The sequence below is a fragment of the Pogoniulus pusillus genome, chromosome 6, assembly GCF_015220805.1.
Source record: "Pogoniulus pusillus isolate bPogPus1 chromosome 6, bPogPus1.pri, whole genome shotgun sequence".
Lineage (NCBI taxonomy): Eukaryota > Metazoa > Chordata > Aves > Piciformes > Lybiidae > Pogoniulus > Pogoniulus pusillus.
Window position 1 is genome coordinate 36180822 of NC_087269.1, and position 13127 is coordinate 36193948.

The 13127-nt window shown below is 42.1% G+C and overlaps 1 protein-coding gene across 13 annotated transcripts in view; it reads right to left on the minus strand.

Annotated features, from left to right (window-relative positions):
- The window catches only part of CTNNA3 (catenin alpha 3), a 452565-nt gene that overhangs the window by 18125 nt on the left and 421313 nt on the right, over positions 1-13127 (minus strand). For 12 of the 13 annotated variants that reach the window (XM_064145224.1, XM_064145225.1, XM_064145222.1 and 9 more), the window contains one exon: positions 1522-1627. In XM_064145224.1, the coding sequence (XP_064001294.1) occupies positions 1522-1627 (106 nt within the window). The remainder of the gene's footprint in view (positions 1-1521; positions 1628-13127) is intronic. The other variant, XM_064145223.1, reaches the window with a different exon arrangement.

The window sequence follows — 13127 nt, forward strand, 5'->3', positions numbered from 1 at the left end:
CATGTAGCTTTGATTACTGAAAATGCCATCATATGGTACCATGGTCCTGCTAACTACGAAGACAGGGTAGTAGTTGAGTCACTGCACAACTGTGAGGGGTAAAGTGATGTGATACAGAAGTATCAGCATTGGTGACAAATAGTTACAGGGTAGCCAAAGCCTGATAAGCAAGCAGTGAAAAGGCATCAAGAAAAGTATGCACAGGAGGAGTGTACAGGGACCTAGATTTTATAAGTTATTTGAAAATTGGTTGAGCTCTCTGTTTTCACTTTTGAAGCAAATCCAGAGGTAGCCCAGACGAATGTAAAGTTTATTTTGGGACCTTAGAGAGTGGGACATAGGAAATTTGGCAAAGTAACAGGTGCAAAAAGGAACTATCAATCTTTGTAAATACCCTGGAGATTTAAAAAAACCTCAACAGAACAAATACAGCGAGAAAAGACCTTTGTAAGTTAAAGGTTACACAATATAAGATAACAAGCCATCTGAGGAATGAGAAGATCTTATTAAGCATGTCTGTAATAGAAGGAATAAAGGCATGATTCTCTTGTTTTGCTAAGTATCTGACACATCTAGCAATGACCGTAGTTGTGTGTCAGCACAGAGGTAAATGAATAATAGCTCCTCGGGTTCACTGTTTCATTTTTTTGCTGTGTGCCTATTTGCATTCCAGTGCTTGTAACATGAAATTACATCTAAAAGACAAGCAGCTCCTAGAACTGACAAGTGTACTTCAGATGCAAGGGAGATGCAACAGGGAATAAACACCAGGGGTCATGTGGCTCAAGAGAATCAAAGCTCTGAGCTAGGACAAATGGAAATAAGTTGAGTGAATTCAGTAAAAAGGTCACAATACCTTGAATGATGTCACATTTCACAGCAGCTATGAGAGGACACATGGATTTTTAGCAGTAATGATTCATGTAACTATATATTACAGTGGAAAACAAAGAATTTCAAAGATAAAGAAGAGTCAGTACCCTTACCAAGCATGGTGTTGAGACTTAGCACCTGTTCAAACCAGTAAGCCCACTCAGCAGAACTGCATGCCAGTGCAACAACCCTGTGTTCCCACATTCATTACCCAAAGAAATCTAGAATGGTCTCTACTATCCATCTAAAGTGTTGTGTTCACCCATGAAAAGATCTAGGGTATATATTTTATATACTATATTCTGTATGTCTGCAATGTTGCATTCAGCTCTGAAAGGAGCTCACAAATATAGCTATGTACAAATGTCGAAGTAGATAAATACAGGTACATGCACATCTGTGCTACAGGTACACATTTGTGTGTGCTTGTAAGAGTATACAGACATATTGATATGTTCAGAGAAGGAAAGCCACACATGCAGGTGAGATTTGGTCTATATATCCATCCCTTCAGAAATGAAGAAGGAAAATCAGACAGGTAGGTCTAGCAATGTCACAAGCATTTTTGTAAATGACCTTCTTAGGTGCTGGAGATTTTGTGGATTAATCTGTGACCGAGTTTAATGCACTGCTGCATAAATAACCTACCTGATTGGCAATCAGCCGTGCTAGGACATCCATCCTTGATCCTGACTCTGAAATCATTTTTGCTGCATTAATTACATCAGATGTGTTCTTCAGAGGTCCTCTACCCCTTCCAAAGAAACAAAGAACACTACTGTACTATTCAAAAAATGAGAATAAATCTTATCCATGCAAATTAGACACAAAAGAACTCATCTGAATAAAACAACTAATCCACACAGAAGCAACATTAATTAAATCCCCACCTAAACTGTTTTGTTTTCAAGTCCCACAGATTTGTGTTGCTTGGCATCAGCTAGATGCAGGAGTACTAGAAAGATGTCATGGTGTTCTCATACTAGAAGCAAAGCCTGTGCCAAGTCCTGAGTATACAGATTTAAAAGACTACTTGTACCATTTGCTTTTCCTGTCACTATGTGTCATTTATGCTCCTTTCTCCTCCATGAATTTTCTAGTAAGTATGTTTGTAGAACACTCAGCACAGTGATGTATTCTGAGACTCAGTATGAGTGTCTGGTTTAAAAATGTAATTGGTGTACATAAGTATGAATGGAAGTATCATAGAATCAGAATCACAGAATGGCTGAGATTGGAAGAGACCTTAGAGATCCTTCACTCCAACCTCCCCACCACGGGCAGGAGCACCTCTCAACTAGACTCAGCTGCTCAAGGCCTCATCCAGCTTGGCCTTGAACAGCCCCAGTGAGGAGGTATCTACTACCTCCATGGGCAGCCAGAGTCTCACCATCCTTGTACTAAATTTTTTTTTCCTAAGATGGGGGATGATTTTGCAAATGCAAGATTCAAATTTCACTGTTCACTATATCCTTTATTCTCTTGTCTTGATATTTTCCCTTCTAACTACTGAACAACTGAATGAATTCCTGCACCCTGAACCTTCCCACCAGTTCATCAGAAAACTCAGGTGAATTTTTCTTTGGTGTCTGTATCACAGCAAGTTCAGAAGGCCACAGGTAGATTAGTTGTCCACAGCATGTCCTCTGTGTGCTCTACAATCTATAAGCATCCCAGTGCCCTCCTGGGAGGCTACAACCCAGACCATCAGTCAATATGAAAAGTGAACACAACCTAGAATTAAAGAAGTGGGGAAAGGAGAGATTAACAATGTAAATCATTGCTGATCACTAGATAATGCCAGTGACTATCAGCCAGCAGCTTTTTTTGACATCTGAATATACACCAACTATTTTGAGGCTGAAGTTGTTTGAATAAAATAGCAATTTTCAGGTACTTGTATGAGTCCTTCAGAGGATCTGTGAATGAGAAGAAAGCTTGCTTACACAAGAAAAGTATTTCAAACAAATGAAAAAGAAAGTATTTATTTCCACCACAAATATGGCCACTGGGAGAGCCATTCAAGAACACAGCAGTGAGGACCAACAAAACCTCTGCACCACTTGCTCCAACTGCACAAATGGTTTCAGTTCTTCTCTACCAAATCCTCTAAAAATAATGTGGGTCTGGATGCTCAGGAGCTACATTTGAAATAGTTAAAAACAATGTTCAGAATGCCTCAGGCTTATATGAAAACATTGGAAAAAGAGCATGCAAAGTTACACATACAAAGAGGGCTGCTCACCTTCTAGAGAACCAAGAACTGTGCTCCTTTCTTTTTACTTTCATGTAAAATCCAGACTCTTTTACATAAGGTACAGGTTTAAGTGCCTCGGGGTGTGGTTTAATGAGCCATTAGTCCAAGTTTATGATGTTTGGCATTCACTAAAGGCTTTTCAAATAATACTTTGGAGAGAACACCAAATCTGCTGAATCACCAGCCAATTGGAAGAAACAGACAGAAAACCCCAAACAAGAAAAAAACCCCAACAAACTAAGCAGGACAAAATTTCCCTGGGGATAACAGCAAACTCGAAATTTGGACATAAATAATCAACTGTACTGAGAGTAAAAGCCTATTTCTTTTACAAAGATAGAGGTGTGACTGGAGTGGCTTAGTCTAAGTAAGAGTCCACACAGTGGTGCTGTTATGAGGACAGCAGAGACCACATCACTTGCACACAAACAGGAAGATATATGCCACCCAAAATTTCCCTTTTGCTTTCACAGTTTTGATAAGGCTACAGCTGCATTTCTGCATGGAGTTTCAGGAAGAAAGTTTTAACACAATTGGAGAATATGCATATAATATAATCAGACATGACATAAACATCATCAATGAGGAAAGTCTGAAGGGCTTAAACACTCTGATAGAGAAATCTGAAATTTAGGAGTGAGGCAAAGGAGGAAGCGTGAGCAAGAGAAGCTGCAGAACACAATCTTCAAATGGGCTATGTGGCTGCAGTGGATAGAGAAATCTTTTGGTTGCAAAATACATTGAAGATCATGGAGTCCAATGATCAACCCAACACCACAATGGCTGTTAAACCATGTCCCCAAGTCCACAAGTTTCTTGAACACCTCCAGTGACTGCACCACCTACCTGGGAGGCCTATTACAATGCCTGACCACCCTTTCACAAAAGATTTTTTTCCTATTATCCAATCTAAGCCTATCACTTTATACTAAGGAGAAGAGACCAACACCCAACTCACTACAATTTCCCTTCAGGCAGCTGTAAAGAACAATGAGGTGTCCCCTCAGCCTTCTCTTCTCCAAACTAAACAATCCCAGCCCCTGTAGCTGCTCCTCACCAGACCTGAATTATGAATGTTAATGCCATAAATGATGGGATGATTTAAGTCCCTCTCGGAAGTCTCTTCCAGATGGAAGATTTTATTATTTTAAATCTAACAAAGAAGGTTCATGTTCTTTGGTGAATCACTACCAGTACCAAGTGGTGTTATCTTCATGCATTATATGTGCAGATGTGCATTTTGTGAATTCCCAGCTTTTCGCATTTAGCACCAGATCAGCAGATTAACAATGCCATTAGCTGAGATTAACAACCTGAATCCAGATGCTAGAGACACAAAATGTCTCTTAAATCACTTAGGTTGTTCTCCCCAGCCATCAGATGGCTTCCTTACCAGTTTTATATTTACTTGCATTTCGTGTGGCGAGTCTGAAGCATGAAGAAAACACTTTGCTTGGGAGGCTGTTTCCCTGTGCTATTCATTTCACATCTGAGATTTTTCCCCCAGGATATTCCATGTAGTTATCTCTCTGTATCACTGTACCAAGATCTCTTTCCTTCTACAAATGCAGTCCATGATCTTCCTCCACCAGGGGCTGAAGGGTCTCTGGCTAAACTGCAAGACTACTGTGGTACTGGTCCAGTTGTTAAAGCTAATCAAATTCCTATAGATTGTAGAGATCTGCATGCAGGATCTTAAGAAAAATTATCTTAGCTCATGAGTTTATAGAAGACGCTTAAAAACAGGTAGAAAAAATTCTTCCTATCATGTACCATTTGCTGGTCGACAACAACACAAAATTTGCCCTTTGTGGAGTTTTCTACATTTACCCCTCTCCTAAAAGATAAATTCTAATTTCACAGCTATGGCTCCCACAAAAATTACTGTGGCTTTTTAAAAAATCTCAGCTTTATCATGCTGTTTTTCCCCTGCTTCCAGTCCCTGCAATTTTAAAAGTCAAACATCATCTCATAGACTCAGTTACTGCATTTAGTGGAACTGAATGCCTGATTTGGATCCACTGCATGGAAAACTCAGTACATCTATCTTCCTTACACTTCACTATTTCCAAGCTTAAAGCCTTACTAGCTAAGTAAGCTGATAGTACATTATCATAGAATCAACCGGGTTGGAAGCGACCTCCAAGATCATCCAGTCCAACCTAGCACCCAGCCCTATCCAATCAACTAGACCATGGCACTAAGTGCCTCATCCAGGCTTTTCTTGAACACCTTCAGGGACAGTGACTCCACCACCTCCCTGGGCAGCCCATTCCAATGGCAAATCACTTTCTCTGTGAAGAACTTCCTCCTAACATCCAGCCTATACTTTGCACCCATTGCTCCTTTTCCTATCATTGGACTTCACTGAGAAGAATGAGAAGAGCCTGGCTCTCTCCTCCTGACACTCGCCCTTCACATCTTAATAAATACAAATGAGGTCATCCCTCAGTCTCCTCTTCTCTAAGCTAAAAAGGCCCAGCAGCCTCAGCCTTTCCTTAATCATCTTTGTGGCTCTGCACCGGAGCCTTTCAAGCAGTTTCCTGAGGTCCTTCTTGAGCTGACAAGCCGATAACTGGACACAATATTCTATTTTCAGCCTCACCAGGGCAGTGTAGACAGAAAGAAGAACCTCCCTCAACCTACTAACCATGCTACTAATACACCCCAGGATGCCACTTGTGCTACCTGCAGCTCTTCCTCTACCTTCCCACTGCTGCTCTGCAGAATGCCTCCAGTGCTGGCATGGTTAAGAAATCTGGATTCCCATCACACATTCTAATCTCCAGACCAGGAACTGTTTTTTGAGTTTGCCTCTTTTTCCATTTTTTTTTAACCTAGTGATTGTATGAAGTGCTGGAAGCAGGGCTAAAGAAGCAAGATTCACACCAAGGAATGGGTCAGTGAAGTTCTAGGCAATGTGAACACAGCACACATATTATTAACTATTCTATAATTATGGAAATGAAAATGAGTTTGCCAGAAGCTTCTCTTCCCTCTTCTTTTCTTCCTGCACTGGCAGTGTATCAGGTCTACACTCCTTCAACTGGGAATATGGGAGAAGAGATCCAAAAGCACAGGTTGGTTTACAGCAACAGTGGAGTAATATATATGAAACAAATGTACTTCATAAAGAGGTATTTCATGGGGTATAAACGCTCAGATATGAAAACCAAATGCACAGATAAAAGTCAAGACTCAGCTCCTACATAACAGGATGTCCTGGTAGGGCATAAATCCTGCCAGGCCAGTTTAACCCTTGCTCTCCTCCTCCTGTTGCAGGTCTGGAAATTGAGTAGAATAAGCAAAACAACAGAGGGTTTGGCCCCAGCAATGCCATGAGAGCCAGGGGCTTAGCACCATGTGTCAGGCGTCTTGTGCTGCCCCTCCACACGCCTGGGTGGTCATGTGAGACACAAAGCTTTGAATTCACTGGCCAGAACAACAATGCTAGTGCCTATTGGCCAGTTTCATTTTCAAAATGATGTATTTAATGTGGGGTGATTTTGAAATCACCTTCCTGCACTGACCCTCCACCAGGAACAGCACCCCATTCATGGCTCATTAGCTGGGAATCACAGCAGACACGTTTGCAGCTTGCATTAGCTCAGCAGCAGCAACTCAGTTCTTCTCTCCTTCCCTCTGTCTGGAATCTTTTGTGTTTTGCCCCAGGATCACTATCACAAGTTTTGGAAGCATCTTTGCACAGGAAACTTACTTAGGGACCAAAGCATCACGAGTACATATGCTGGACTTAATGCTAAGACTCCATGAGCATAGTTAGAAAAGACTCCATAAGCATAGTTAGAATTGTTCATGTTTCCACGTTCCTATTTTTCCAAGATCTGATTGTTTAAACTGTTTCATTCCATATTTATAAATACCCTTGGTGCAACTACTTCCTGTCAACTGAAAATCCAAAGAATCTCAGGGCATTTCCCCAAATTTGTGAATATTATTAATAAAAACCTAATATTCATATTGGAATGACTATTAATAATTCATAAGCTATTATTAATTTCTACTACACAGGACAGTAAGAAGCAATTTGGAGTTTCAGGGGATCACAAATACATTAGGAATCAACATTCCATTGCTGCAAAAGAAAAGGCAATGGGAAAATGGCAAACACAGGAGAGAAGTAGCACTTCTGCTCTTTTTTTACAGTAATGAGGTCTCTGTAGGAGAATTTCTGGAAAGACATATGACTTAATTTAGAAAAGAGAAGACCACCAAGTGCCAGTGGAATGAATTAGGTTTGGGTTTGCTTCCTGAGCTTCAGCTTATTATGGTGGAATGAGCAGTAAGGCTTTGTGGAAAATCTTGACATGAGAATTCCTCCTCAACTGCAGTCATTGGGTCATGTGGCACAAGAAGACCAAGTGGCACATGGTTACATGGTCTGTCAACAATGACATCTCCTGTAACATCATGCATGTCTTCTCTTGAAGGCATCTATCCTATTGAAGTGCCACCTTCTGTTTCAAGGTGCTGCAGAAGTGGCAAAGAATTTCTGCATGAACTTGCAGCCATTAGCCCGATGAATTCTACAACGCAAGCTTTGAAGAAAACAAAAAAATAGGACAAATACTAAACATGGAAATAGTTCAAAAATCCAGGCTTTTCCTTTGAGATACATAGGCAAGAGGCAAACTGCATAGCCCTGTTCTTGTAGTTCTTTATAGAATGATGACATGACTGCAAAAATTCAAGCCAGTTTAAGAATCCACCAGAGTAGTTAAATCCTTTACATGTGGCAGTTCCATGGGAATAGCAAAGTACTGTTATTTAGAGCAGTTTGGTGTTTTTCCTCATCAATACCAGTTCATATCAATCCCATGATTCCTTTCATTTTCTACTCAGGGCAGATTCTATCTAGATACTTTATTGCTGCTCTCATGTTGATAGTTTTCTTATCTAGATCACCCCTGTCTCCTCAGATCCCTTGTGCTTTCACCATCTTTACAAAATAAAGCAAGATGTTTTTGAGAAGGCTTTGCTCAAAGAGCAATCCAGTCACTGATTTCTATTTGCTGCTCTCACTTCCTGTATTTTCCCACCCAAGACCAAAAAAAAGCAGTCAGACTTTTTCTTAGCACTTAGTAGACAATACAGAAATTGATTTTTCAAAGTTTTTTAGTGTCTACCAATTTCAATTCTGATAGCCATGTCCAAAAGTCTCTGAATTTTACTAAACCCATGATCACTTGTAGTTTCTGAAGGAAATCTGAGACTTTTGTTCATTTCACAAAACATCATGAAGACTCTTGTTTTATGACTGTAGTTAATTTTCAATGCCATGCCTATGCAACAGTGACTTTCATTTAGGAGCCACATCCACTGCCCCATAGTCACTGTGACAAAGAACAGCATGGCTTTGCTGCCCACATTACTCCCAGCTGTTGTCAAGCGGCATGTTCTCTGGCTACCAGCCTGCAAAAGTCCTTAGCTGCATCTTTGAGAGGGTCTTCTCTTGACCTCTCCCTATTCTTCCCAAAGCAGGTCATTTCAGACCCTGTAGAAGAAAACATGACTGCCTAACAACAGACAAAATACTCTTCACCTGTGGGAAAACTATTTGATGCTATTAAATCACAGAAGAGATATTTTCTTAATGATCTGTAGTTCCCTTCATCTCTCTGCTGTGATTAATGAAGTAGGAGTACAGATATTCAAAACTGTAAAGGAAAAACAGTCTTGTTTTTAAGATCACATGTCCTGTTTTGTCAGCTGTATGAGCTCTGTGGGAAAAATCCAGGCATTGAAAACTTGGCTGGAGGAGGGAAAAGGGAAGAGAACAAAAAAGAAGGTATGTCATGAGAGGAGCTGTATGTGTATCCTATGAGGTAGAAAAGCAGCCAAAAACCTGACTACACGTTGTTAAATCAGAAGTCTTACAAAACTAATCATAGCAACAACAGCTTGTGGAAAGTAAAGCATCAAAGGGATTTGTTTGTACATGTCTGGCTCTGATGTATATGTATATGAATTAAATATTTTATGTGCAACAATCAAGCACAGAAATGTCTGTATGCTTATAAACACTTATAGAAACTAAAACCTAAGATTTGTGAGCTCTTCCCATAATCACACTTGTGTACAGAGGCAGACACTCTTCTTCTCATCTAAAAATCCAGTACTCAAAATGTTTTCAAGGACCTCAAGGATCTCATGGCTCCTCACAAGTCTTTGGGGCCAGATGGGATCCATCATAGGGTGATGAGAGAGCTGGCAGATGAGCTGGCCAAGCTACAGTCCATCATTTGTCAACAGTCATGGCTCACTGGGGAGGTCCCTGAAGGCTGGAAGCTGGCCAGTGTGGTGCCCATTCACAAGAAGGGTCAGAAGGAGGACCCAGGAAATTACAGACCTGTCAGCCTGTCCTCATTGCCATGCAAGATAATGGAACAGATCATCCTGAGTGCAATCACAGGGCACCTACATGATGGCCTGGAGATAAGACCCAGCCAGCACAGATTTAGGAGGGCAGGTCCTGCTTGACCAATTTAATCTATTCTTATGACCAGGTGACCCACTTGGTGGATGTGGGGATGGCTGCGGATGTAGTCTACCTGGACTTCAGCAAGGCCTTTGACACTGTCTGCCATAGCAAACTCCTGGCCAAGCTGGCAGCCTGTAGCTTGGACAGGAGCACTCTGTCCTGGGTTAAGAACTGGCTGGACGGCTGGGCCCAGAGAGTGGTGGTGAATGGAGCCACATCTAGTTGGTGGCCACTCACTAGTGGTGTGCCCCAAAGATCAGTGCTGGGCACAGTCCTGTTTGCTATCTTCATTTATGATCTGGATGAGGGGATTGAGTCCACCATCAGTAAGTTTGCAGATGACACCAAGTTGGAAGCACGTGTCAGTGTGTTAGAGGGCAGGAAGGCACTGCAGAGGAACCTTGGCAGGCTGGATAGATGGACACAGTCTAACACCATGAGATTTAACAAGGCCAAGTGCTGGATTCTGCACTTTGGCCAGAACATCCCCATGCAGCGCTACAGGCTGGGAACAGAGTGGCTGGAGAGCAGCCAGGCAGAGAGGGACCTGGGGATACAGTTTGACAGCTGACTGAACGTGGCCCAGGTGGCCAAGAAGGCCAATGGCATCCTGGCCTATAACAGGAATAGTGTGGCCAGCAGGATCAGGAAAATCATTCTGCCCTTGTACTCAGCACTGGTCAGGCCACACCTTGATCACTGTGTCCAGTTCTGGGCCCTTCAGTTTAAGAAAACTGTTCAAGTGCTCAAACACATCCAGAGAAGGGCAGCAAGGCTGGTGAGGGGGCTGGAGCACAGCCTTACAAGGAGTGGCTGAGGGAACTGGGGTTGTTCATCCTGGAGAAGAGGAGGGGAGACCTCACTGCTGTCTACAACTATCTGAAAGGAGGTTGTAGCCAGGTGGGGTTTGGTCTCTTCTTCCAGGCACCCAGTGACAGAACAAGAGGACACAGTCTCAAACTATGCCAGGGCAGATTTAGGCTGGACATTGGGGAAGAAATTCTTCATGGAAAGAGTGATTGGCATTGGAATGGGCTGCCTGGGGAGGTGGTGGAATCACCATCCCTGGAGGTGTTTAAAAGGAGGCTGGATGAGGCACTTAGTGTCATGGGTTAGTTAATTATAAAGGTTAGGTGACAGGCAGGACTCCATGATCCCAGAGGTCTTTTGCAACCTGGTAAATTCTGTGTTTCTGTGACATCTGGAGTTCTCCTGCCACCCTTGACAAAATGTTTTTATGACAATGTCTCATTTCTACTCAGTTGAGACTAGCTGCAGCAGGCACCCATATAACACAAACTAACCATCTTTTAATTTTATATCATAGAATCATAGAGTCAACCAGGTTGGAAGAGACCTCCAAGATCATCCATTCCAACCTATTCCCCAGCCCTATCCAGCCAACTAGACCATGGCACTAAGTGCCTCGTCCAGTCTTTTCTTCAACACCTATATATATAAATGCTTTTCATCTTCAGATCACAATAACTTTATAAAATTGTCCTTCTGATCTGAAGATGAAAAGCATTTCATAGTGCTTTGCAAAGCTAGTTAGCTAGCTGTTAATAAATTAGCATTGAATTTTATGATTAAATACAAAAGCAAAACCAACCAAAAAACAAAACCAAAAAGGCAAAACAACAACAAAACAAGAAAGGCAAAACAAAAACAAAGCAAAACCCTCACCCCAAACCAACCAAACAAAAATACCCAATCAAAAACCACCAGGGAAAAAATATCAGAATCCTACAATGATAAAAATAGTGGAAAGACTCAAACAGGTATAAACTGGACACTTCAATAATGCGTTTCACCAAATACTGAAAGAGAAGTCCAAATATCCATGGATGTTCATCTGCGTGCACAAATACCAGTAAGCAAAGAGCTCACAACTTAAAATCTTAAGGATTTTCAGGTCTTGTAAGTGCATGTAAAGACATAAACGCTTCTGTACTTGGCAGTAGTTCATTAAAAATAAATATGGAATTGTAACAAGAGCAATGGTTTGGGTAATACAGCAAACCTGAACAAATCTGCTAAGGCGAGCAGATGCCAGCCATGAAGCCCCTTCAGTTGTGTTTTGTTTAGTTAGAGAGGAAACAGTTTACAGATGCAGAAACTGGTTCCCTCAATTAGCTATTTTGTAGCTACTTTTTCCTGTTACATCGTGTATCTCTCCTCAGACCTCCATCTGATCTATCACATCCATGCACAAGCACTCTTGGCACAATGCAAAAGAATACCACAACATCACAAATGAGTCCTGCTATCTAATCCAGACATCACTTATTTGTTTCTAATATCTCTTTCTTCTCCTCGCTACTTCTCAGATACTTTTTCCATCTCTCTCTGCTTCCCAATTCAACTTTTCAAAGGGCACTGTGATGTTTTAGTTGCCAAGAAGGTCAGCAGACTTTACCAGTCATGGCCTTTGATTTGGATGTTTACCAGTTTTAAGCTTTATGTTACTTACGAACAGTTACTGCTTTGCTGAGCACGCAAAAAGTCTCTGTTGTTTGCTTCATCAGCCTCCTGCCTCTGGTCTTCCCTATCACAAACAGATATTACCCAGAGAGTCTCATCTCAGAAACCATCCAATTTTTAAAATCCAAACCTTTCCACAAGCAAAATCACAGAACACACTGGGCTGGAAGGGACCTTCGAAGGTCACCTTGTCCAATTCCTCTGCAGTAAGCAAGGACACCTCTATCTAGATCGGGTAGCTCAGAGTTCCATCAAGCTTGATCCTGAATATCTCCAGGGACCGGGTCTCAACCATATTTCTGGGCAGCCTGTTCCAGTATTCCACCACTCTCACTGTGGAGACCTTCCTCCTGATGTCCAAACTAAATTTACCCTGATCCGGTTTCAGATCATTACCCCTCATCCTACCACCACAGGCCCTCTGCAGCCTTCCTGTAGGATACCTTCAGGTATTTCAAGGCAGCTTTAAGGTCTCCCTGGAGCCTTTTCTTCTCCAGGCTGAACAACTCCAACTACTCCAGCCTGTCCTCATAGGAGAGGTGCACAAGCGCTCTGATCATCTTCATGGCCCTCTCCCCTTCTCCTCCAACATGTCCATGCCCTTTCTGTGTTGAGGGCCCAAGAGCTGGACACAGGTGAGGTCTCACCAGAGCACAGTGGCAGGATCACCTCTCTCCATCTGCTGGCTATGCTTCCTTTGATGCAGCCCAGTATGCCATCAGCCTTCTGGGCTGCAAGTGCACATTGTTATCTCACATTCAGCTTCTCATTCACCAGCCCCACTGAGTCCTTTTCTCTCAATTACATCATCTCCCAGCCTGTATCAATGTCAAAGATTTCCCTGATCTAAGTGCAGAACCTTGCACTTTGACTTACTGAACCTCATGAGATACTCCACAGCCGACCTCTCCAGCCTGTTCAGGTCTCTCTGGATGGCACCCTGTCCTTCAGTCTTGTCAACCACATCACTCAGCTTCGTATTATCTTCAAACTTGCTGAGGGTGCCCTCAA